Genomic DNA, 25,716 nt, shown 5'->3' with positions numbered 1-25,716 from the left:
TTCTTTAAGTCAAATTGTTTTTAAATATTCTGTGAGTCAGACCAAGCTAATATGCAGTGTTCCTGAACTGGTAAATCACAGATAGATTTTCCTTTAAGTGTAATTATTTTGAGAAAGAGAGGGCGGGGGGGGGTGGGGGTAGGGGGGAACAAGTGGGGGAGGGGCACAGAGAGAGGGGAACAGAGAATCCAAAGGGGTTCTATGCTGACCGCACAGAGCCTGATGTGGGGCTCAAACTCAGGAACCACGAGACCATGACCTGAAGTCAGACGTTTAACCAACTGAGCCTCCAAGGCACCCCTCACAGATAGGTTTTTTATTCCCTTAGTGATAGTTGAAATAGCACCCCCTCCAGGAAGCCCTCCCTGCTTCCCCGGCCTTAAGAAAAGGGCTCACTGTGCTGAGCTGAGATCTCATACAAGACTCACATGGCTCCTAGGGTGTCTTTCGTGTTGTGGACCATGTGAGTGCGCCCCTGGAAGGGAAGACTCGGCTTGTTCAGCCAATGGGTCAGTATTCATGTCTGTATCGAGAGTATGGCTTGCTTCATGAGGGGGCCACCTCAGTGTGCCTCAACTGCAAAGTGGGCTTAATGGCATTGCCTAGACCGTGGGGTTACTGTGAGAGCTCAGTGAGTGAAACCAGGTAGAGTGGCTGGTATACAGTGAGTGTTCAATAAATGCTACTAATATCTCTCCTCCAGTCTTCTCCATTCGGTCCCCACAGCTATAGCTTGTGAGCCACGAGTCGACCGTGGGCAGGGACTGCCACCTCCTGCTCACCAGTGGATTCCCAGTGGCTGGGACTTCTTAGCGCTTAGTAAATGCTGGGGGAGGGAGTGAATGGACACCTGCCTGAGAGGAAGGCCTCCCTGCCTCTCACGGAATGACAACAGGGTCCTGGAGCCTCCAGTACTCCCGGTGCACCATCCACGCTGCCACTGGGCGGAGGGGGGATGTCTCTAAAACAGTCACTGACCCCGACTTTCCCCTGCCAACCCCCCAACCCCACCTCAGGGGATCCCAGTGTCCACAGGCTAAGGGTCCAGATCCTTAGCTCAGTATTTGAGGCCCTTCAGGGGCTCCCTGGCTGCCCCCCACCTGCCAGCTCATCCCCTCCCGCAGCCGCCTGGCCAATCCAAATCGTCCCTCAAGATTCAGGTCAAGGGTCACCTGTCTCTGCTCTGTGCCCCTCCGGGCCCTCTAATACTTTGCTGAACCTCTGGTCTCCAGAGGGACTCCCATGTGTCTGCCCCCTCCCTGGGATGCAGGGACTTGTCTTCTTAGCCATGACGTGTAACCTCTGACATGATGTACCTGGAGACTCAGTTTTCTCACCCGTCAAATGGAGCTAATATCCGCTCACAGTGCTGTTCTGAGTTAATAATGTAACTGTCTGACATAAGAGAAGGGCTTGATAAATTGCCTTCCCAGCCTCTTTGTTTTTTGGTTGTTGTTTGGCAATCCTGCTGACTAGGGTACAAGGGAGAGGGCAAAGTTCATTGGACGGGGAAGGTTTGTTTCACCCGGGCCCCAGGAGAGATGGATGTGGTGATGGGAAGGAGGAAAACAGATTCAGAAACTTGCAGACAGGCAAACAGAAACTTGCAAACTGGGGCCAGAAAATTCTAGAACAGACTGTTTCGAGAGTTACTGGGAGCACCTGTGGGGAGGGGGAATTGGGTCCCATGTGATGCAGCCAGGATTGGTTGAGGACCCACAGTGAGAGGGGCCCTGGGCCAGGAGGAGAAACATAGCAATTACAGACACAACTTCTCACTAGGGGGCTCATGGTCAGCCTGTGAGGGGGTTGGGAGACAGACATAACCAGGTTACCATGTGTTCAGTGTTTGAAAGGAGGCAACACCAAGTGTCACTGCAGCCCACGTGGGAAAAGGATTAATTCCTGGGGCTGGAGGAGGGGTCAGGGAAGGCTTCCCCGAGGAGGTGGCTCAGAACAGAGCAAGAGAGGCTGTGAGCAGTCCGTGAACTTCTAAAGGGCGCCTACCACATCTGGAAGAGGCAGACGTCGGCTCAAAACCCGGAGGATGTTTGTCACGCGGGACCCGCTCACAACTGAACAAGGCAGTGAGGTCTTCAGCTCAGAAGCTGGGAAGCCCCTGCCGGAGCCATTGACAGTCCAACCTGGGGGCTTCGAGCCGCTGAGGCTCCGGGGGGCTCTGGAGAGGATGAGAGCAGAGGTCTCCCCCGCCCGGAACCGTCTCCTCCGTGGTTGCCCCCCAGGCAGGTAGCTCCGCCAGGCCTGCCCACGCGTCCCCCTGGGGAGGGCTCAACCACCCCAAAACACAACCTACCGGGAGAGCCTGTCCTCTGCTGAGCGGATGGCCTTGCTCCTCCTAGCACAGGCCTGACATGTCGGGGAAGCTCAGTGCAGTCGCCCAGGAACAGAAAAGTGTCTGCTGTGGCTCTAGTTCCATACGGTTGGATCCCCTCCCGACAGCCCTTTCCTCGTATGTTCAGCTCCTGGGGGAGACCCCACTGCTTGTACCCCAATACCGACTCTCCCCGTAATAGCACAAGCCTCAATTCTTATTTGGGAACATGGTTCTCCAGAATGGACCACAGTCTGCTCTCTTCCTCCTGCCCCGTCTTTGCCTTCTGCTGGACTAATGGCACTTGACAGGGGTCAAAGGTTCTTACAAGGAGGAGGGGCATGCTCCTCAATCCGTCCTCCCACCTGCTGGCTGAAAGGCAGGTGTGATGGCTGAGGCTCAAGCAGCCATATTGGACCACGAGGTGGAAGCCAGGTGTTAAAAACTGCACAAAACAGGGGCACCTGGGGGGCTCAGTCGGTTGAGTGTCCGACTTCGGCTCAGGGCATGATCTCGCGGTTCACGAGTTCGAGCCCCGCGTCGGGCTCTGTGCTGGCAGCTCGGAGCCTGGAGCCTGCTTCGGATTCTGTGTCTCCCTCTCTCTCTGCTCCTCCCCCACTTGTGCTCGGTCTCTCAAAAATAAATAAACATTAAAAAAAAAAAAAATAGCACAAAAGGCTAAAAAGTCTGCCATCCCAGCCCCCCGGCCCCAGGCTAGTTACTTCCCTGGTAAGCTCCTCTCAAGTAAGCCAGTTATTTTAAAATTTTGTTTCATATTATATGCAGCTAAACCCAATCCTTCTTTATAAAGCTCCCAGAAGCCCCAAGCCCGGGAGGCCACACGACGGGACGGCGGCAAGAGGAAAGAATCCAGGTGTGGAGGCTGGAGGGGCTCCGGGGAGAAAAGACAAGTTCTCCAGAGGGTTCTGATTCCACCACTTCTGGTCCCAAGACTGGCAAAATCGCTGACTCAATTTCCTCGGTCTGCTGGAGGAACTGATGTCACACACAGGAGAGAGTGGCTGAGAATTTAATACTTGCAAACGGCACAAACCGTAGATGTGGGTGGTGAGCGACCCCATGTCTCTGGGGATGGGAGACGAGACGTGGGTCAGATGTCTCAGCGGCAGCCGTAGGCACCCTGCAGGTGCACCTGGGAAGTGGCTCCTTTCAGCCCCAGGGCAGCCCTAAGAGGTAGGTGTCTTGCCATCTTACGCATGGCGACAGACCCAGAGAGGTCAGCCCGGCGAGGCTCACACGGAGGCCAAGCGGCCGAGCCAGGATCTGAACCCGAGCCCTGCTACGTGCACGAATCCCTCAGACCCGGGGTGTCGTTCTGCTCCCGGGGGCCTGTGAGGGCCAGGCTCACGCTCACTGCCCTGGGTTGAGCGCTACGACCACCTGGAGAGCTTGCTGGTGGGCCCCACCCTCCGCCCAGGGTGGAGTCGGCCGGGAGGAGGGAGTCACCCCACCCCCGAAAACCGGGAGGCAGCAGAGAGAGCAGGTGGAAGGGGCTGAAGAGCCAGGTCACAGGTCCTGCGCTCCGGGCCAGAAGCCCAGGAGCCAGCGAGGGGCAGAGGGTGGTGGCGGCTCACGGGGTTCCTCGACAGGTGCTCCGGCGGTCCCCCCCGTACATCTATCTACCTGCTGCAGGCAGGATTCCACCCTGCTCGGTCAGGGGACGGGGGGGGGGGGGGGGGGGGGGGGGGGGGGGGGTCAGGCGGCTCACTCACAAGCGGGGACAAGGAAGGGACAAGGGAGCGTGAAAACCCAGCAGCCTTGCAGAACACCCACTGGCCTCCTGAGGGGTCTGCCTGGGAACCGCCACGCTTTTGAGTGAGTCGAGACACATTCTCTTTAAAAGGGGTTAATCACGCCTTGGTCGGTATCTCTCCGCGAGCTGCTGGAAGCCTGGGGAGGATGCCCAAGTTTGGGGCTGGGGAATGCTCTGGAACTCATTTGCTTCCAGCACTTTGATTTCAGCTGAGGGGACCAAGGAGGCCACGGAGAAGGGACGGACCCACAGCCTCAGCCGGTAACGGGCAGAGGCTGGCAACGCTCAGCCACCTGCCTCGGCGGCCCGCTTCGCAGAGCAGCCAGACGACTCCGGACCCTAGCAGTGGTTATGCTGGCCTGGAGCCCGGGTGAGGGGGCCCAGACCCAACACGACCTTTTCACCCTCACGGGGAAGACTGCTGGACGGTGAGGACAGACCCACTTCCCCGACAGGTTCCACCCCCTCAGAAGCCTGCCCTGGGCACGTGGCACCAGGGTCAGGGACAAACAGACCACAGGGGCACTTAGCTTCACAAATCCGAGGACGGCTCAGTGGGAAGCCTTCCCACTAAGGCAGATGCCCCCGACTTGGCTCTGAAGTCTCCTCCTGAGGGAAGCCAGCTCTCAGCTGCCTGCCCCCTTCCAGCGTCCAAGCTCTGGGCCACAGAGGAACTGCCTCCCAAGCCGGGGCTGCAGAGTCACCCCCGCAGTGCTGGGTTCCTGGGACCGCCAAGCGGAGACAGGATGGCCCCTGACAGCCCAGGCTGGGGCGTGGCCTGGTTCTCGGGGCTCACTCTCCGCTGTGCCGGGCTTTGCCCGTCAGCCGGCGGCGCTGGGTCTTGCTCGTACGGGTGGAACTCGGGGGCTTCTTGGTGGAGTCTTGGGCCCGTCGGGGATGTTTCCTCTTGCCCTTTTTGCGACTGTGTGCATGCAGCGAAGCCGTGAGAGCGGAGATCCTGTAGGAGGGTGCAAGGCTGGTGAGGCTGGGAACAAGGCATGGATGGGAGGCTGGGTGGCGGGGTGACTGATTGCCCGGCTCACGGAGGACGTCGGAACAGGCCTTGAGTGCCAGGAGAACCACACGCATGCCAAAGGCAGCCGGCTCTGACCCCAGAGGCCCCGCCAGCTCCTCAGCTCATGAAAAGGCCTTTACCCCAGGCACCGAAGGCACCCAGGGCTGGCCATTCTCAAGGAGTGGAGGTGGGGGACAGTAAGGAAGGAGGGACTCCTCAACAGGCAAAGCAGAGCGGCTGCTCTAGGCTCCACACCTGCCCCGTGCCCCCCGCCACAGGCCAGCGAGAGGCGACTCCACAGGCCCGGCCACCACTGTCAGCCATGAGGGAGCAGTGTCATAGGGGAGGACAGGCCAGGGCTCACCGCTGGGACAGGAGGGGATCTCTGGACTTCCTGGGTAAGGCTCTGGTCAGCTTCTCCGTGGATGACGCCTCTTCCTCGGACCCGTGCCCGGCCGCTTGCTAAAGAAGCACAGGACAAGGACTGTCACACAGAGTGGCAGGTCGGGAAGCCTGACCCCGAGTGGAAAAGCCACGTGTGCCCCCAAAGCGGGGATCACACGGGGAAGAGCTGTGTCTCAGAGCCTCACCCCCAGTTTTCGAGTTCTTCCACCTGTGAACGTCTGACCGTCCACCGTAGTAAGCGGAGGCCGGGAGGACCGTGCGGAAGAATGAGCACAAAACAGAAGGTGAGGGCGAGACCACTAAGGGCGTGACAAGGCAGCAGCTCAGGACTTAAGGACACGTGAACCCGTGACAGGAAGTGTGGTTTGCCTCATAACCATGTACGTACAGGTATTTCCGTGAAAGGCCCACACAGCCAGGCAGACACAACTTCAGCTGGAAATAAACGTTTCAGATGACACTTAACTGGGAGGCTTTTTGATGTTTTCAATGACGTTCTGCTCTCTTTCCTTTTCTTTAATTGTTCACTTGTATTTATTTGTCGAGAGCTGAGGCCGGTTTGCCCGCGTAGCGTTTCCTTGTCACCTCCCAAGCCTCTCCCTTCGCTCACACCCCCAGCGGTCGGTGCCCCCGCCCCCGCCGAGGCGAACAGCTTGTGACACCACCAACGGAAGCGGAACACGACACGCTGCCGCTTCACCCAAAAGCAGCGTTTTCAGTCCGCCCTTTAGCGACGGTTCGGTGGGCCATTAGTCAAGGCGCGCTGAGTGCTTTTAAAAGGAGGGGATCCTTTTTTTTTTTTTTTACTGTTGGTTGCAACCTGCTAACACCTCCCAGCTCAAAGCCTGACAACTTCCGTGTGACTGCTACCGTGCAGCGGAGTGACCACAATAAATGGCGATCTTAGGTGCTTCTCTCGGATTAACCGCTTTTACACTCACGGCAACCGCCACGAGACAGGTGCTATCACCAGTGACCATCCCCCCCACCCCCCCACTTACTGGGGCAGAAAGGAAAGCTGGCAAGGCAGACACCTGCCCACGCCCCCACAGCCGCTCAGGCATGGAACTGGCTTCTGGAAGCCCCAGGGTCAGGGATTTGGTCCGGGCTCTAACGAGCGCCCAGCAGGGAGAGAGGCCCCGGCATTGCAATCCCCAGGACATGGGCCAGCACTTAGCAACCCCGACAAGCCAGTCCGCATCTGGGCCCCTTCCCTCCTGGGGCCGGAAGTTACACCCACCTCGGGTGGGGGCAGTCCAAGCAGGCGGGCCCCCGAGAGGTCCAGGTCGCTGATGGTGGTCACGGTGACTGTGTGGTTGGGATGGTCATACTGCACCGACTCTGTCTTTGCTGTCACCAACCTGTCCAGTTCGTCTGCCTCCTCTGTGCAAGGTGGGCAAAGAAGCGGGTCGCAGCCTCATAGCACAAGTGACCAGATTCTAACCCCCCTCCCAGCCCTGGAGCGCAGCGGCCCCCGCTACTCTATGGGAGAGTGTCCAGGGAAGTCACCGGCTCCAGAGCCTGGCCTGTGGACAAACGTAAGTGATTCAACCCCTCCCTTGATGCTCCAGAGGGACCTCAGACCATCTGGTTCTCATCTAGGACAAACCCGATGTGACCCCAGCAGCTGCTGCTGCCCATTCCCTCTACCCCTAGTCCCTCCAGGCCTCAGAAACTGGGCTTTCTGCTAAGGAATCGCTTTACCAAGACGTCTGTCCTCCTCGTCTCTGATCCACTCACATTTAGACGTCCCTGAACACTACCCGTGACCCCCAGGTCACCGCCAAGACGCCTAGAGCTAGGGCAGTTGGCTTCTGTGCAGCCCCCACACCTCTCCCCTTTCACCCACCAAGGGATTAAAAAAACAAACAAACAAACAAACAAAAAAAAGCCTAGGCCTGTTAGCTGTTCTCCAGGTCCGGGCAAAGCTGGGACTTACCCAGAGCCTCCTCTCTCTCTGCCAGCATCTTCAAGTACTCTTGATGGCGCTAAAGCCAAAAGGGAAGGGAACACAGTGAGTATGGCCTCTCCGGCCAACCCCAGGCAAGAGCACTGCTCACCTCCAGGGTGAGTGAGACCATGTGTGGCTCGGGATGAAACACTAGGAGATTCCATCCTAAACCTTCCCCAGACCTGGGCCCACCATGATTCTACCTGTACAAACTGCTCCCCAGGCCTGCCCACACCTCCCCTCATTCCTGCAGATACCCCTATTAAGGCTAACCAAGGCTGTAAATCCCTTGGGAGTCAGATATATATATATATATATATATATATATATATATATATATTCACATACATATATATTCATATATATATTCACATACATATATATATTCAGATATATATATATATATATACACACATACATACACACACACACACACACTCTCTCTCTCTGTCTCCTAGTCCCCTTCCTCCCCCCTGTACCTCCTCCCGGAGTTTCTTCTGCTCCTCCTTGAGCCGATGCTTGATCTCCTCTATGGCTGCCTTCTTCCGCTCTACCTTCCGCTTATGGAAGCCGGTCAGGTACTCCCTACAGGAAAGAGGCAAGGGAGAGTCAGGAGGGGACACAAGGAAAGGAAGGCTCACTCCAGGGAGAGAAAAACCATTACTTCTGTACTGCTCCAAAAATTAACACGGGTTTAATTCACGTATTCCTCACAATAACTTGTAAGTAGGTACCAATTCCCAGTTTACAATTGGGGACACTGAGGCACAGAGAGGCTAGGTCACTTGCCAAAGGTCATAGAGAGTGTAAGTTTAGGAAGAAGAGGGAGATGCTGCCTGTTTCCACCCACCACCCTCCAAGGCTCTCGACTTCAAGCAACAGGGCCAGTGGGGGCCCTTCTACATTGCCAAATTCCACTACCCAGGGGATTAAGCCATTTCTAGCAAGGTCACTTTTAATTTTTTTAACGTTTACTCATTTTTGAGAGAGACAGACAGAGTGTGAATGGGGGAAGGGCAGAGAAAGAGGGAGACACAGAATCCGAAGCAGGCTCCAGGCTCGAGCTGTCGGCCCAGAGCCTGACATGGGGCTCAAACTCACGAACCGTGAGCTGAAGTCGGACACTTAACCGACTGAGCCACCCAGGCGCCCCCTTAGCAAGGCCACTTTTAAGGCCACCCTCACCCAGACATCTGCAAACTTTCCACCGGACTGGCACATTTGCCCAGGACACTTGCCCCCTGGACCCAACTGTAGGGCCTGTTGACGCCACCCTGTGCATCCTGACGATGCTCCAGCATTCCCCTCTCCTATCTGATCTTGGCTCCTTGTCATCTCTCTAGTGCTGGCTGCACCATCCCCAAACGTTCCGGGGCCCAACACTAGGTTTTTCGCTGACCCGCTACCATATGCCAAAGTGACACTCTGAATGGATAGCATCTGATGGACTGGACGCTATGGCTCAGGGGTCCAACTCAGGGGTCCTGCGATCTGGCCGGCACACACACCGAAGGAGCTCAGCACATGTCTTGACGAGTGAATACGTGAACTTGAGCCACTCTCATCTCATTCACTCATCACTCATCACCAACAGCTGAGTCTACCGCGTGTGGGGCGGCTGGGCTGGGCTAGGGAGGTCGAAGCCACCGCTACGAGCCGGCGAGCCGCCAGCTCCCAGCCGAAGCGCACACAGCAGGAGCAAGGTGCAAAGTGAGCAACAAGAGGGCGGGGCGGGCGGTTCCATTCCCCACGCTGGGGGCCGGCAGCGGCCCGCTTCCATTCCGCAGTGGGGGTTGGTGTCGAAAGGGAGCGGGGTGGGGGGAGGCAACGGGCCACGCCAAGAGGGAGGGGCCGGAAGGGACCTCTGCGTGAGTGGAAGCCGCCCGGGCCAGGCCGTGGCCTTGGCCGGCAGCCCGAAGGAGATCCGCTCCAGGCTTGGCACTCACCGCCGCTTTTCTTCGTCGAAGCTGAGAACGAGCCTCGGCCTCCGGTCGTCGCCATCTCGCTTCTTCTTCTTGTTGCGGCCCATAGCGGTGAGGCCTCCGGCAGCGCGCCGCCCGCACGCCTAAGACACTTCCGGGTGTACCGTTTTTACCCTCTCGGGCGCGCCGCGCCCTTAGGCTCCGTCGTTCCGTTCCTCAGGCCCCGCCTTTTAAAGGGGCCGCGGGGCCGGCCTCCCCAGCCTTGCGTTTTGGGTGTTCCCCCTCCGTGATTCCTAACCCCAATCCGTCTCGTAGACTACCAACAGTGAAAGCGAGGTTCCAGAGCCTAGCACGGTGGCCGGCGTGTAGTAGGTGCTCAGTACGGAGATATTAGTAAACGGGCCAAATGTTTCTGATCCTACTTTTGATTCTGATGTCAACTCGGTGGTCTCCCAAGAGCACAACTATCGGGGGCCAAACTATCTGGATTAGAACCCTGGTAGTCCACGTACAGCTGTGGTTCTGGACCAATTGCCTTTGCTTTGCCCCAGTTGGCCTATTTGTAAAATGGGGATAATTACAGTGACTTTGTAGGGTTATTGCAAGGCAGTGGTTTTCAAACTTTGGCTTGCGTCAGAATCCCCAGAGGACTTGCTGAAACACAAATGGCTTTGCACCCGCTTTGAGTTCCTGATTCAGCCGGTCTAGAATGAGCCTCATAATCTGCATCGCTAACACGGTCTCAGGGGTTGCTGGTCCACGGACCACACTTTGAGAACCACGATTCTGAGGAAAGGTGAGTTATGTCACAGTGTGTGTAAGTAAGACATGCCTCGCACGTGTTTGCGACACAAGCCGTCTCCCTGTCTGTGTGTCAGTTTCCCGGAGTGTGCCGTGGGGGTGTAACAGCACATCCTCTACTGAAAATGAGGGCACGCGTGTGAAGGCATTCAGTAGAACACCACCTGCAGGGGCATTTTAGTAACTAGGATTGTATGCCTGAATCCCCTATCTCAGTTCATCTGTGCTGGGTGCCGCAGACAAGCTGCTACCCTTGCTTTTAAAGACTGGCCAGTCTGGCAGGGTCACAGTGCCGGGTCACAGTGTAGGGAGAAGCACAAGAGGCTGTAGGAGGTCAGTGTTGGCTCCTCCAGTGCAGAGGGCTTCTCAGAGGAGGTGACCCCAGAACTAGCTGAGAGTAGGGACAGCGGAGGAATAAAAGGCCCTTAAGACTCCGCCCCCTTCTCCTTTGACAAGTAACGGGAGCCCAGAGAGCAAGTAAACACTCGTGCATTGAGTGCCTACTGTGTGCCAGGCACACGGAGAAGAGACGTGTTCTTTCAGCAGACGCAACGTGTCCAAGGTTACAGGGCTACTCTGTGTCCAAGCTGGGACTTGAACCTGAGTCTGTGGCCTCGTGGTCCAGCTCCCTGGGCCACTGGCCTGAGGGATCCCTCCCCCAGGAGCTCGCGTGCCCGCTCTGGAGGGCAAGATGCGGACCCTGACCGTGGGTTTTGGAAGGAGCCAGACACACAGTGGGTACATCTCTCTGTGAATGTCGAACCCATTTCACAAGGGGGCTCTGCCTGAAGGGTTCCATGCTGGGTGCTGAGAGGAAGTTATCCTCGAACCCTGGGCACAGCAGGGGACTGCCCCAATGGTGGGGCTTCAGGGTGATGAAGACTTGCCCTTCTGACTTTTTGCCCCTCAGTGGCCACACCCTAAAACACCCCTGGTACCCTCCCTCTGGGTGGAAGCATTGCCCTGGCTCTGGTGATGCCCCCAGCGATGCTGGGCTTCCTCCTGGATCCCTGGCACTGGGTCTCAGGGCTGCTGTCTGCTGTTTACCAGGTTCCGCTGCCCCAAGCAGACTGGCTATAGATGAAAAGTGCCGCAGGACTTGATAAATCATAAACTTCCCTGGGCTCCTTCCCTCTCCACCGTCCACCCGTTCAGTCTTCCTCTGTGCTGAGGAATGTTCTCGGGGCCTCCCGTGGATTATCTCAGTCGACCTTCCCAACCTCCCTGTGACTTGTGTATAAGTAATACATGCCTCGCACACTGCTCTCGCCCCTATTATACAGGTGAGGAAACGGAAGCTCAGGCAGGGGAAGTGCCTTGACCAAAGTGGCTCAAGTAGTAAGTGGGGTACAGAGCCATTCCCTGACTTCTGTCCTCCCCGAACTTCCAGCCTGACACAGAGACAGGGACCGAGGAAGGGGACAGCTGCTTCTGCAGGACCTTGTGTGGGGAGCTCTGGGTGGTTGGCTCTCCAGCCCTTGCTGCCTGCCTGCCCCTGCGGAGCTCTGGGAGACCTCGGGTCCAGAAGCTTCCAGTGCAGAGCGAAGCCTGCCACCTCAGGCAGGCACCGTTACTCCACACTTCCCAGGGCATTTCAGGTCCCCTTGCCCCAGGAGAGGAGACAAGGGCCTAGTACCCCACCCAGACTCCAAAACTTGAGAGCCCTTTATGGCAGCTCATGGTCTAAAACACCTACCCCTCTTTGGATGGGTTTCTCCTTTGAAATCATTTTTATGGTTACTGAGCACCTACGGTGTGCCGGGCACCATGCGTTTCTCTACATTATTTCAGCTAATCTTTGCAACAATCCCACAGGGTGGATACGAGTATTTTTCCAATTCGGTGATGAGGCAACTGAGTTCAGAGAGGTCTAGCAACCGGTCCTAGGACACACAGTGATGGAACTGGGGTTTGAATACAGGTGTGTTTGACTCTGAACCTAGTTTCCTTCCTCCAAACCCAGTGGTTTCATTCCCTATCTGCCCCAGGGCTTTCCTCTGCCCCGTCGTAGTGCCTCCCAGACCTGGTGTATTGTGGGTGTTCAGCCCGCCTAGGGAGCATCAGTGGGGCTGAACCCCGAGGCCCGGGAAAAGACAGTCCAAGAGACACTTTCTCCGTTGCCCAGCAGAGGGCGCCCCACCACAGCCAGACTTCCAAAGCCGTTTCCCTTCAGGCGGCCACTCGGGTGCCCCAGGAGAGCCTGGAGATGGGGTGTGGCTCATGGCAGACCCCAGCGTGTGCACTCCATCCTCCTGGGGCCGGCCGTCTTATAGGGATGTTCTCCCTAGGGGACCCACTGAGATGGGAATCAGCCACCCAAAAGGGCTCAGGTGCAAATACTGACTCCCATTTTACAGATAGGGAAACTAAGTCTCGGGGTGGAAAAGTGCCACTGTGAGTCCCACACCCAGCGCTGCCCCGAGAGTGAAATTTGCCAGCCTTCCCCCCCCCCCCCCGCCCCCACCACCCCGCATACACACACAGCTCAGGAGATAGTGCCCTAGGGTTTGGGGGGAGCCCACACCGAGGTTCTGAGCCTGAGTCATCCAAAACATTGGCTCGGTTCTGGGGGCCTGCAGCAGGGAGCAGGAAGGAAGAGGTGCTGGGAAATGGTCGGTCTGCAGGGTGGCCCGGCCACCAGCTCAGATCCCATCACTTGTGACAAGTAAGTGTGATGGGCTGGGTTAAACACCGCCCTCTGGGGTGACAGAGCCTGGAGGTCTTGAAGACTGTCCTCTTTGGAAGCCAAGAGGAGAGACATATGGACACCTCATCTCAGGCCGAGTGAGTTCCCCGAATTCCTCTGCCCTGCAGGAAGCCTCTGGGGGCCTGGAGGCTAAGCTGCAAGTCTGCTCGGTTCTCCGCGGGGGCGGGGGTGCTGGCATGGTCCCTCCACACCCCAGTTCCTCCTCTACAGAAAGGCCAGCAGGGGCTGCCTGGCTGGCTCAGTCCGAAGAGCATGTGACTCTTGATCTCAGGGTCATGAGTTTAAGTCTCACATTGGGGGTAGCGATTACTAAAAATAAATAAACTTAGGAAAAAGAGAAGAAAAGAAAAAAAAAAAAAAAAAAGGCCAAGGCCCGTTGCCCAAGCCCATCTTTCCCAGAGTCGGGATGAGGGTCCTGCCCCGGGGCCACGGAACCAGAAGTTTCCAGACTAGCACCCTGGCTGCCCTTACACTCCAGCATTGGGGTATGTGGCCTGGGCCCTACAAAGCTGGGATGCCTGGGGAGCCCCACAGGGCTCAGCTGGGCCCGGTGCAGGCCAAGGGGTCCTGTCGTCATGCAGAAGCACTTTCCTCCCCTTCAAATCCGGGTAAGAATGTCTCGCGAGGTAGTGCAGCAGGGATGGGGAAACTGCTCCCCGCCTTGTGCCAGGCATTAAACTTGTCCTGCTTCACACATCATTTCATCTTCAGGACAGCCCTCCGATAGGCTCAGAGAGGTCAGTTAACGTGCACGGGGCCACACAGCTCGTAGCCCCCACACTCTCTGAACCAGATCTCTTTCTGGCCCATGAAAGCCAATGAGGGGAGCCTCAGGGATTGTTCCCTCCCCTTCCCCCTGTGCTGTCAGATAACCATGGCACGGATCGGTCTGTCCAAGCCTCTTTCCCCCTGGTTTCATTTATTCGGCATCTTTTGAGCACCTACTGTGTGCTGGGGCTCACTGGGTTGGGAGCTGTTTGAGGACTGTGACTGGGTTTCACTTAGCAGACACCAGTCCCCTCTGGTGCACTGAGTTCCCTGTTTGGCCCTGGGGACCCAGGGGAAGATGTCCCTGGCACTTAAGAGGTGTGCACCGAGGAAGTGAATGGAATCGAAGAAAGGAGCGGAGCCTGGGGGAATTGGTGGCAACCCTCTTTCCCGCACCCTCCCCCCTCCACACACACACACACACACACACACACACACACACACACACACGAGGACGCGAGGCTGGGCTAGGGAGAGGACAGGCAGCTGCCTTTATTAGGGGCCATGAGCCGGCTGGCTTCAGTCAAAGGCCATGCACTTGATCTTGAAGTCGCCATCGGCTGCCAGGTAGTTGATGGCCTCCAGGTTGAGGCGGTTGGGGAACTTGAATGTGTGTCCATCTGGCAGCTTGACGGTCAGGTCGGCCTGGTCGAAGGAGATGCACACCTGGCGGGGCAGAGAAGGGCAGTGAGTGGGGTGGAGCCCAGGCTCGGCAGTCATAGCCAGCAGGTCCTGGGCCCTCGGAGAGCTCCTTCCTCAAGGAGCCCTAACAGCAGCCCCACTTCCTGGGCGGGGCTGCTGAGGCTGGGAGAGGGGCTGGCGCTCAGCTCATTGGCCATCAGGCAGCAAGTGAGGGGAGGGAGGGGACTGGGGCAGAGGAGGGAGGGGAGGGTGGGACCTAGGTGTTTAGCCACTATACCCAGCTCCGCCCCAGCCCACTGCCCCCAGGCCCCAGCCCACCTCTGCCACCGTCCCAGGCTGGAAGGGGAAGGCGGACTCGCGCTGCTCCGCGCCCCAGGCCCCGGCGTCCTTGCTATTACACACGATGGTGTTGACGTCTCCGTGCGCTTCAAAGCGAGGGTTGAAATGCAGGCACAGGTTGTCCTTGTCTTTGCCCAGGTTCAGCACGAAGCTGGGGGGAGCAGGGGGCATTGAGGCCTTCTCGGCCAGCAGCAGCCCCCTCAGACTGACCAGTCGGTGCCACTCAGTGAACCATCACTGAGCAGGGAGGCAAGACACCTGGACGCTAGTTCTGGCCCTGCCACGTCCTTGCCGTGTGACCTTGAGCAAGTCCCTGGCCTTCTGTGGATTTCAGTCCCCTCATCTGCACAATGGGGGGCAGTACAAGAAGGATCGCTAAGGGTCTTGCTGTACTGACGGCCAAGGCTCTCGCTCACCGACGTTAGTGTCCCTTTGGTCAAGGATGGGGACTCCTTCCAGAAGGTGACCTCTGGGAGGGCAAGTGTCCTGTCTGGTATATCTCTGCACTCCCGGTGCCCAGCATGACGACACACAGTAGGTGCTCAATAACGATGGCGCAAATAAACACATAATAACAATAACTGGGTTCGTGGGTTCCAGCCCCGCATCAGGTTCCGTGCTGACAGTGCAGAGCCTGTTTGGGATTCTCTCTCTCCCTCTCTCTCTCCTCCTCCCCCCCCCCCCCCCCCCCCGCTTGCACACACTGTTTCTCTCTCTCAAATAAAAAAAAAAATAATAATAGCAATAACACATTTGCTGAGTGGAGACAATAGCAATACCCCCGGGGGTGGGGGGGGGGTGGTAAGAATGAAATGGACAATGCACGTGAAATGTACGGCTCTTTCTAACGTCCGCTGGTCATCGCCAGCATCCCTGAGAGAGAGAGATCCAGCATCTCACCTCCTCCACACCACCACCTGCCCCCTCCGTGATAGGGTAAGACTGAATGAAGCTCGGGGCGGTTGGAGGACTGGTCCAAGGTCACATGGCTGCTGAGAAACTAGGCAGCTGGCCTCGTGAATGAATGAAGGAAGGAAGGACCGAAGGGAGGGACGAAAGGTTGAGTGAGTGAAGAGCGCGGGAAAGAAGGACCTCCGAGGGCCAAGGGCGGGGCGACACCCCCTCGTTCCCTCTCCCGGCCCCCCCCCCCCCAACGGCCTTGGCTGGCTCGCGCGCACAGTGGGGGCAGGGCCAGCCAAGGTAGATGACGAGGCCGCAGCTGGTTTAGTTTAAGAGGCTCCGGCAGGGAGGGAAGGGGGCGAGTATACAGGGGGCGTCCAGACCCCGTGGAGGAAGTGACTCACTCAGAAAACGCCACCGCCGACAACCCCCCTCGCAGCCGGAGGGAGGGGCGGGGCCTGGCCGGCCACGCCCCTGCCAGACGCGGGGCCGGACCCTCGGGCTCCGAGCCGCCTGCCCCCGCCCCCCATCCGCACCCCCTCACCTCTTGGCTTCGGGGGCCACCTCGCCCCGCACTCTGAGGCACTCGCCAGGTTTGAGATTCAGGTTGCTGGCGACCAGACCCTGCAAAGACGAGACCACAACCAGCCGGGTTAGAGGACGCAGTGCCCGGGGGTGGGGCGGCGGGGTGGGGTCGTCCCCGCCCGGGATCCTCTGACCCGGCCTGCGGAAAGCCTGGGGAATCGGTAGCAAGTTCTAGACTCTTTCTCTGTGTGGTCCTGGGCAAGTGGCTGCTCCCAACCGGGTCCTTTTCCTATCTGTAACACGACCGAGGTCGTAGAAGCCAAGATCTGAAGTTTTTGCGGTTCGGCTTGAGGATTTTGGATTCAGAGTGGCTATGCTCCATCCCTTGGTTTAATAGATGGAGAGAATCTGACTCGGAGTGAGTGACACTGCGATTTGGTGGCAAAGGAAGGGGGATGGAGAGGTCCGCCCTTCGGTTGGAAAGGAAACAGCCCGGGGCTGGGCGATCCCCCACCATCCCCTTCGAGCCCCTCGGTGCAGAGAGGGGCAGGGGCTGGAGAAGAGACCCCTAAGGGGCGCAGCCAGGCCCCTCTGCAGTAGGGAGAGTGGCGCACCGGCCGGAGTCAGCAGCCTGGCTGGTTCAGCACAGCAAGATCGAGCGCACAACTTAACCGGCATGAGTGGTTCCTTCTGCCAGAACCGTGAACCCTTTCCCTCGGGGCCTGTGGAAGAGGCTTGCCTCCTTCTCTCTCCCTTAGCACCCATCTCCCAGCATGGGGAGTGGCGGGGAGGGTTACCCAGCCCCCACCCGACTAGCCTGGACAGAACCACCCTCCACCCACTAACCCAGGCAGGCGCCCTCCCGGGCAGCCTGTCTCAGGTCCTGGCGACTTTGCAGAGCTCTCTGGAGCAGAGGATGACTCTGCCCTGGCCCAGCGACTGGGGACAGCTGCAGGAGGGGGAGGGGACAGGAGGCTCTTTGGGGTGGAGGAGGGGGAAAGGGACAGCGGCTCGGGCGTCCTTAAAGTGCCTCCCTACCCCACCAGTTGGCCACACCCTTCTCACTCCCACTTGTCAGGGAGCTGCAAAATGTCAAACCTTGGCAGAAATAACTGTGCTGTCAGACCCTGGAGGAATTCAGATAAGTCTGAAGCCAGAGAAGGCCTTTGGGGACCATGGCGCCCACCCCCATTTTACAGACGGGGCCACTGAGGCCCAGAAGAAAGAAGGCCCTTGTTCAAAGCCACACCCTGGGGACTAGAACCCAGATCATCTGCGCCTACTCTCCTCTGTCTGCCCCCACGCCATCCCTGGGCCTTGGAGCGGGGTCCCCGCACTCACGCAAGCCATGATTGAGGACAGGAGGATGTTCCTGCGGACTGCGGCACCAGCGGTCTCAAGACTCTAGGAGAGAGATGGGCCCCCGGGGCCGCTCCCACCCTTTTAACTGGACCAGACTCCGGTGAGTCCCGCCCCTCTGGGCGCCCAACCAATTGTAAGTCAGGACAGAGAAGGGGGCCCCACTGGAGGCGGAGTCAATGGCATTTTGAAGCCCTTCGGGAGCAGAGGTGACCAATCGGAGTGGTAAACCCCCTTCTTCTTTAACCACTCCCCCGGGGTCCAGGCTCCACCTCCCATTCTCCTTCATCCCTCCCCACACCCCACCCAAAAAATTGTGCTGTGGCAGGGATTGGGGGAAGCCAATGGAAAATAGTTTGAGGATGAGTTAGGCACGAGAGTTGGCGGGAAGGGGGCCTAGGGCCAGCAGGCCGAGCTCCGGGGGTAGCCAGAGAAGATGGCTGAGGGGATACAGGGTCCTTCAGGGAATTAGAATTGGGGTTCTTGAGGCTGCCCTGGCAGGGACCAGGGCGTGGCCGCGCTGCAAGGCCTCTGCAGAGAGCCCAGGACCATTAACCACAAGGCCCTGGCCCCACCCGGGCCTCCCCCGGAAGCAGGGATTGTGGCTGCTGTTCAGGCTTCTTGCTAGCGCTAAAGAAAGGCTGGGCCGGGTGCCAGGCCTGACGCTGCCTCCGGGGCTCAGGCCTCAGGCCTCAGGCCTCAGTCCTCCTGAGGGGCCTGCTGGGGATCTTCCAAAAGCCCCTGCCTGACAGCCTCCTGCCTGAGAGTCAGGCCTGGGAGGCGGCCCGGGATGGGCCGAGCCGTGAAGGGTTGGGGTCCCCCCTCTGAACATTCCCCCCTTCTGCTCTCTTCCCATCTGTCTCTCCAAGGCTAGGCACTGTCTTCTCTTTCTCTAGTCATTTAGCAGATATTTTACTGAGCATCTACTATGCGCTGGCCTGTGAGGAGTCAAAGGTGAACTCCATCCAGCCCCTGCTTTCAGGTAGCACACTGCTGGGGTCGCACCTGGCCATGAACCTGAGTAAGTAGCATGTTGCTGGCCCCAAAGGGAGTCATGAACAAGCACCGTGGTGCCGAGGAGACTGTCCAGAGTGTGAAGAAGGTGGGTTTTGAAGGACGGATGAAGAAGGAGGGCCTGGCTTTCCAGCGTGAGCAAAGGCGCAGACCGGAACAGTGAACATCTGGGCATGGCTGGAGTTTGGGGTATGTTGGGGAAAGATGGGGCATGGGGCCGGGAGGCCAACAGTACGTGGATCATGAAGGGCCTCTTTAAGGGGCTTGGCCATTGTTTTAACTGAGGGTGCTGGGGAGCCATAGAAGGTTATAGGGAAGGTGAGTATTGAGGACAGACACGAGTTACAGGGAAGATCGCTGCAGCAAGAGTTGAGGTTGGATTGGAGGGGTGCTCACCTCATACCCAGGAGCCAGGAGGAGAGAGGGGGATGGGGAGCACTAGGCAAGGTGGGGCACTTACTCGGAGAGTTGTCATTGGGACCTCCTTCTCCGCATTGCCATCTCCCTTCTGAAATTGCCAGCACCGAAGATGTGGACCAGGAGGGACTCACATCTGGAGGCCAGGCCCTCCGCTGCCCCCCCTCCACCCTACCTTCCTCCGGGTGACTGAAGCCCACCCCTGGCACAGGAGGGGTGGGAAGGGGGGGGGGCTCATTGGGCCTCGACGCAGACCGCCCCCTGTCTGAGCCCATCACCCCTCCGAGACCAAGCCTCCGAAACCAACCACAGCTGTTTCAGTTTTTCCTCCAGGGCTTCTCCTAAACCTCAACGCAGGGAGGGGGTGGGCGGAGCCAGCTCCGAGGCCTTTCCTGTGTGCTTCCCCTCCAAGGGCCACGGACACCCTCCGCCTGATCAAGCAATAGGGGCATTTGAGGAGTCCTGGACCGAGGAGCAGAGGTGGTTCCGGCACAGTCCTTTCCTGGCTGCGTCGCGTCGGTCTGGCTGGCTGTCCTAGCCCAGCAGGTGGGCTCCCAGGGCATCAAGAGCTGCTTCCCCCCTGCTTCCCCCAACTTGGAAGACAGGCCCAGTGCCACGAAGCGTTTGCTGTTGGACGAGGGGCTGCTTTATTCTCCAGGGTCTGGCCAGCTGAGGGCTGGTAGAGAATCGGCATGGCGTGGGGAACAGGCCTCCAGAAAGGCCCCTCTGGGAGTCTGGGGAGTTGGAATCCGGTCCCAGCCCTGCCACGCCGTCCCCCAGGACATCCTGGCAAATCAATCTGCCCATCTGTAGACTGGGGAGGTGAAACCGTGCTCTCCTACACAAGGTTACTACGGGGTGGAATTCATGTCTGTTGCACTAAATATGTGATTCCCCCCCCCGACCCCTCCCCCCGCAATCTCAGAAGGTTTTAGCTTCCCTCTTGTCTCTTTCTAGGCTGAGCTTACCTTTCTGGGGTCAACACCTCTGGGAAGTCTCCCTCTTACCCCCACCTTAACCCCAATAGTCCCTGCCAGCCTATGCTGGAGCAGGGAGTCTCTCCAGATTCCAGTGTCCCCTGTAACAGGGGTCATGGTTTTCCCGGGTGGGGGCAGGGACCAGGTGCGCTGTGTGTGCCGAGCTCCCGCCCAGTCCTCGGGGCCTCCTAGCGATGGCACCCACTTATCTGCCCGGCCCTGTGCCCGGCGCCTTGCTTTCATACATTATCTCATTTCATCTACACCTCCCCCCTGCCTGATGCTTGCCAGCTGGGATGTACCGCACAGGGAAGCGGCTCCGGGCCCTGAAATGAATGAAGCTGGTGTCAGAATCGGGAGAAGGGAGGTGAGTCCTAATTTGGGGGCTGCCTGGCTGTGACTGCGGCCAAGGACCTTACCCTCGCGGAACCTGTTTCCAGGCCTGGAAAGTGGGAACGTTAGCATTCACTGACTGGCTGGAGGATTACAGAGGTGATGTGGTGGGGGGGGCTCCACATTATTTCTCTCTTCTGCACCCTCAAGGCCAAGGCTCCCCACCACGGGGGCTCTCCTTCTCCCTCACTGCTCTGCAGCAGAGGCAGTGAACTCTCTGGAATATTCCCCCATTCTAACAGGCAGCTCTACAGGCTGGACCTTGGCCGCTGCTGTTAGAAATGAGCTCAGCACCTCTGGACAGGGGACCCAGGCCAGCGCGGCCCTTCCCAGACTGCCGACTCCTGCCCTGTCCTGCCCGCTCCTGCCCTGCCCGTGTGAAGGCAGTCCCTCCTCCAGCCGGCAGTGGCAGGGAGGGCTGCCAGACGCATTGAAACACCATCCACACCCCTCAGCCAACCTGACTGGCCCAGCCTGGGGATAGTGGAGGTGACCAGAGCAGGCTCTGAAGTCCTAGAAGTCAGAGCAGGAAACGACCCCAGAGATTCTGTACCTGATCTGCTCCCTCACTTAAGGATGGAACAGAAGCCACCCAAAGAGACCGGCTCCTTGGCCAAGGTCACACAGGGAGCTAGGGCTGAAGTGACTTCCGTCTATGGAGCCAAGGAAAGAACGTGATCCCGGGATACCTGGACCTCAAAAAGTGATCTTTTCCGGGGCGCCTGGGTGGCTCAGTCGGTTAAGCGGCCGACTTTGGCTCAGGTCATGATCTTGCGGGTTTGTGGGTTCGAGCCCCGCGTCCGGCTCTGTGCTGACGGCTCAGAGCCCGGAGCCTGCTTCGGGTTCGGTGTCTCCTTCGCTCTCAGCCCCTCCCCCACTTGTGCTCGGACTCTCTCTCTCAAAACTAAATAAATGTAAAAAAACAAGTGATCATTTCCTTCTGCTCCATGAAGGGTAGAAGGGACTGTGGCAGGGTGGGGGGATGCCCCCTAAGCGCAGGCACTCTCCCAACCCCCACTTACCTTGCCCATCCATCTTACCTCCCTGCCTTGTCTGCTGCCCAGACAGCCACCTCCCCACACACGGTGGGCTTCTGTCACTTTTGCCTTCCCACCTGGTGTCTGTCCCCCTTCTGATTACAGGCCCTCACTCGTCTTTGGGGAACAACCTCTCCTCTCCCAGGAGGTCTGGGTGGGGTTGAGGCCCTGCCATTCATTAGCCCTCTAGGGCTCAGGCATGAGTCTTTATTTTTGTAACGTTTTCTTTTGCCATAATTATAGACTCGCAGGAAGCGGAGAGCTCTTTAAGAGCTTAGCAAATATTTGAGACCTGAAGAGAAAAAATGTATTGGCTCTGGAATGGTAAAACTGGAAAGCTGAAACGAATCAACCTTTACTGTACTCACGCTTAAAACCTGGTGGTGGTAAAAACGGAAACATTTGGAAACAATTTTCTTGGGTTGAATTTTCTTATTTTTTTTTTTTTCCAACGTTTATTTATTTTTGGGACAGAGAGAGACAGAGCATGAACGGGGGAGGGGCAGAGAGAGAGGGAGACACAGAATCGGAAACAGGCTCCAGGCTCTGAGCCATCAGCCCAGAGCCCGACGCCGGGCTCGAACTCACGGACCGCGAGATCGTGACCTGGCTGAAGTCGGACGCTTAACCGACTGCGCCACCCAGGCGCCCCTGAATTTTCTTATTTCAAAAGTGTGTCCAAGTCTTCCTAGAGGTTGGTCACTCCTACCTTAGATCCCCATGGCCAAATAATGTCTCCAACGAACGTATAAAAATACTTTGGAAATGCATAGCAACCTCCCCGCCTCGCCTATATTTAATGTGGGACTTAAGGGAAGGGGGTTCATTTTAATGTTTTCTAGAATATGCCTGGGGCCTGCGTATCAGGAGAGTTTTTGGGTGGCAAGTAACAGAAAACTTGACAGAAATCATTCTAAAAACTATAAAAAAATGTTTATTAGAGAGAGAGAGAGAGAGACAGAGAGACAGAGAGAGCACAAGTGGGGGAGGGGCAGAGAGAGAGGGAGACACTGAATCCGAAGCGGGCTCACTGCTCTGAGCTGTCCGCACAGAGTCCGACGCGGGGCTCGAACCCACGAACCGTGAGATCGTGACCCGAGCTGAAGTCAGACGCTTAACTGACTGAGACACCCAGGTGCCCCATCAACAGAAATCATCTTAAAATTAAGGGAAACTTTCACATCACAAAAATCTGGACCGAGGAGGTTTCCGTGGCAGCTAATTCAGTGGCTCGATGAAATCATCCGGGATCTGGGTTCTTGTATGATTGTGGAGCATGGCTGCGGAGACAGTCCTAGCTTTTCTATGTGGCCATAATCCAGGACTAGTCCTTGCCCTTAGGAGAGGCCAGCTAAAGGATTTGGGGTGAACAGTGTTAACATCTGCAAAGTATTCTCAAGTGAATCAGTGGAAAAATGTAAATATATACAAAGGGTGATTGAGCAAGTTGGTCAAATATTGACAACTGGGGATCCGGGTTCATTATCCCACTGCTGCACCTTTTCTGCTGTTCTGAAACTTCTCTAAACTAAAACTTGGGGAGTTGGGGGCACCTGGGTGGCCCAGCACGGAGCCTGCTGGGGATTCGAGTCTGTCTCCCTCTCTCTCTCTCTCTCTGCCCCTCTCCTGCTCATGCCCCCTCTCTCTCTCTCTCAAAATAAATAAACATTAAAAAAACCCACAAACATTTTTTTCTGAATTAAAAGTTGGGGAAGGGGCACCTGCTTGGCTCCAGTAAGCATCTGACTTCAGCTCAGGTCATGATCTCCTGGTTTGTGAGTTCGAGCCCCGCATCAGGCTCTCTGCTGTCAGCACAGAGCCTGCTTGGGATCCTCTGTTCCCCCCTCTCTCTCTCTCTGGCCCTCCCCAGCTTGTACTTCCTCTTTCTCAAAAATAACATTAAAAAAAAACAGTAAAAAATAAAACTTGGGGGGTATGAGATAATAAGAAATGTATATTTGGTCTCTGACCCCAGTTCCTAAGACCCTTGGGATTTCCTAAGTGACAAAAGAGCTGGGAACGTCTTTTGTTTTAATGTTTGGTCTTTGACTCAGGTGCCTGACACAGAGCTCCTAAATCCCTTGGAAGTTCCTGGCAGGCATACATCACCCTAACTCCATGGGGAGAGAAGTTCCTGCACTTGGGACCCTTCTGGACCTTGCCCTGTGCATCTCTCCATCCAGCCGTTCATCTGTATCTTTACATATCATTTATTATATAATAAACCAGTAAACATAAGTGTTTCCCTGAGTTTTGTGAGCTGTTACAGCATATGATTGAATCTGAGAAGGGGGCTTTGGGAACTTCCAATTTATAGCCAGTCGGTCAGAAGCTCAGGTGACACCCAGGACGTTCGAGTGGCATCTGATGGGGGGGGGGGGAGGGGAGGAGGAAGGTGGAGGTGGGGGGAAAGGGAGTCTCATGGGACTGGACCCTTAACCTGTGGACCTGTGGAGTCTTCACTACCTCTGGGTGGTGCCAGGATCGAATTCTAGGACACCCAGTTGTCCACAGAAGGCTACAGACTTCCTCGGTGCAGGAAAACCCATACATCTGGTGTCAGAAGTGTTCTGCGGGTAGAGGAAACAGCTTTCCCTTTTAGGTGGTGTCGGAGAAGTGGGATTTGCTAGAACCGCCCAGGCTCATGGAAACATGTGGTTTGGGAAGAGAAAGGAAGGGCAGGGATGAGGAACCTTCGGTTCCCGAGTAGCCGAGGCGCCACGTGGCAGCTGTGTGGTGCTGAGTTACTCATGGTAAAAGTTACCCATGGAATTTAGAGACGACTCCAATTCGCGGGGACTTGGTCTACTGGACATATAAGGAAATGAGGGAAAAGCCACACACAGGGACCATCCCTTGGTTGTGGTTCCTCTGAATGGCGAAAATGAAATCACCAGAGTGCTAGGCGGGAAGGTGATGCTAGGCCGAGCTCAGGTTTCAGTGAATCTGAGCTCCTGTCACTGGCCTCACAGCCACCTCCAAAGGGAAACATCATGCAGTCACCAGAAAGTCCCTCTAAGGCCTCTGGTCACCAAGAAGGTAGTGGATGGGGGTGGGGGTGGGGGTGGAGGAGGGAGACAAAACCGGGAAACTATGGACACCAGAGAGTGTAGCGGGAAGGAGTTGTTTCATTTCGTGGATTGGGGTCATCAGCTCCCTGAGATATTAACTGGGAATCCAGGTGAAGGGCATATGGATGTTTATGGTACTTTTCTTGCACTTTTCCTGTTGGTTTAAAACTTTTCTGGGGGTGCCTGGGTGGCTCGGTGGGTTAAGTGTCTGACTCTTGGTTTTGGCTCAGGTCATGGTCTCCCTGTTCATGACATCAAACCCGTGTGGGGCTCTGCGTGGACAGCACGGAGCCTGCTTGGGATTCTCTCTCTCTCCCTCTCTCTCTGCCCCTCCCCCTCTCGCTGTCTCTCTCTTTCTCTCTCTCAAAAATAAATAAAATAAACTTAAAAAATTAAAATTGAAAAGTTGGGGGAAACAGCCAGCCCCAAGTTCTTCCCATCTTTCTGCTCTGCCACCTGAAGTGGAGAAGTCTGTTGGGTGGGTCTCATGATCACAGAATGGCTGCCAACAACTTCCACACCCAAAGCCCAGAAGAGTGTTTCCCTCCTCCCGCCATGTTCTTCGTTTCAAAATATTTATTTTTGAGAGGGAGAGAGAGCATGAGCGGGGGAGGGGCAGAGAGAGAGGGAGACAGAGGATCTGAAGCAGGTTCTGAGCGGACAGCAGAGAGGTGGGCGTGGGGCTCGAGGACCCGGAGATCATGACCTGGGCCAAAGTCGGAAGCTTAACCGACTGAGCCACCCAGGCACCCCCAACGATGTCCTTCTTTGAAAGTGGGGCAAACATTCCCAGGATCTCCCAACAGCCCTCCCCTCATGTCTTGCCGGTCAGAAGTGCACCGCAAGTCCATGGCTAAACCAATCACTGGAGAGCCGGGGAATCAAATAACCAGACTCAAGCTTTAAACCAATCAAGAGTCACTTCCTGGGACTGGGCTGCCTCCCCCTTCTGATTCACAGGCCACCCTGTGCTCCGCTCAAGGAAGTCAGGTTTCTGTCCACTAGGGACGGTGGGGAGGGGCCGCTAGGTCCGGAGCGGAGCCGGGAGGTGGGCACTCCTCGGGGGCGTGGGGGGTGGGGTGGCGGGAACTTGGCCCAGGCTAGCCAAGAACTCTGCTCTATCCCCTCCGGCGCAGGTTCTGAGATGGGCATGTGGCCTCAGCCCTCGGAAGTCGGTCGGATGAACACAGCTAAAGGCGGGTGCACCCGGAGGGCTGGAGCACCTCGCAGGGGCCGACAATGAACTCCTCATGCCTTAGCCAGGCCGAGCTGAGTTCCTGTCACAGCCAGAAGTCCCCGCGAGGGAAAATGGGCTCTGACTTCGTGATGCAGCCGGGCTCAGTCACCACTTTCTCTTCCCCAGAAGA

The 25,716-nt window shown here is 57.0% G+C and overlaps 2 protein-coding genes, 1 long non-coding RNA gene and 1 other non-coding gene across 12 annotated transcripts; 1 reads left to right on the top strand and 3 right to left on the bottom strand.

The window, feature by feature from the left end:
- Positions 1 to 4,048: 4,048 nt before the first annotated feature.
- Positions 4,049 to 9,571, bottom strand: NOL12 (nucleolar protein 12). Its single transcript, XM_045466402.1, has 6 exons — positions 9,424 to 9,571; positions 7,957 to 8,062; positions 7,466 to 7,514; positions 6,767 to 6,909; positions 5,486 to 5,583; positions 4,049 to 5,064 (listed from the first exon to the last, which is right to left on the bottom strand). The coding sequence occupies exons 1-6, from the start codon at positions 9,504 to 9,506 to the stop codon at positions 4,899 to 4,901; spliced, it is 645 nt and encodes a 214-aa protein (XP_045322358.1). The 5' UTR covers positions 9,507 to 9,571; the 3' UTR covers positions 4,049 to 4,898.
- On the bottom strand, positions 6,178 to 6,309 carry LOC123592329. Its single transcript, XR_006709717.1, has one exon. It is a non-coding gene; the product is annotated as a small nucleolar RNA SNORA21 (small nucleolar RNA).
- On the top strand, positions 8,986 to 20,868 carry LOC123591740. 9 transcript variants are annotated; one of them, XR_006709476.1, is made up of 4 exons: positions 16,180 to 16,499; positions 17,281 to 17,543; positions 18,423 to 18,643; positions 19,284 to 20,868. It is a non-coding gene; the product is annotated as an uncharacterized LOC123591740 (long non-coding RNA). The 9 variants fall into 9 exon arrangements; XR_006709475.1 differs by having other exon boundaries at positions 18,423 to 20,868; XR_006709482.1 differs by having other exon boundaries at positions 18,410 to 20,868.
- Positions 14,144 to 17,534, bottom strand: LGALS1 (galectin 1). Its single transcript, XM_045466403.1, has 4 exons — positions 17,423 to 17,534; positions 16,101 to 16,180; positions 14,636 to 14,807; positions 14,144 to 14,341 (listed from the first exon to the last, which is right to left on the bottom strand). The coding sequence occupies exons 1-4, from the start codon at positions 17,429 to 17,431 to the stop codon at positions 14,195 to 14,197; spliced, it is 408 nt and encodes a 135-aa protein (XP_045322359.1). The 5' UTR covers positions 17,432 to 17,534; the 3' UTR covers positions 14,144 to 14,194.
- Positions 20,869 to 25,716: the final 4,848 nt, after the last annotated feature.

This window comes from Leopardus geoffroyi, chromosome B4 (assembly GCF_018350155.1).
Source record: "Leopardus geoffroyi isolate Oge1 chromosome B4, O.geoffroyi_Oge1_pat1.0, whole genome shotgun sequence".
In the NCBI taxonomy this organism is placed as follows: Eukaryota; Metazoa; Chordata; class Mammalia; order Carnivora; family Felidae; genus Leopardus; species Leopardus geoffroyi.
This window is presented reverse-complemented; position numbering and strand designations above follow the sequence as displayed.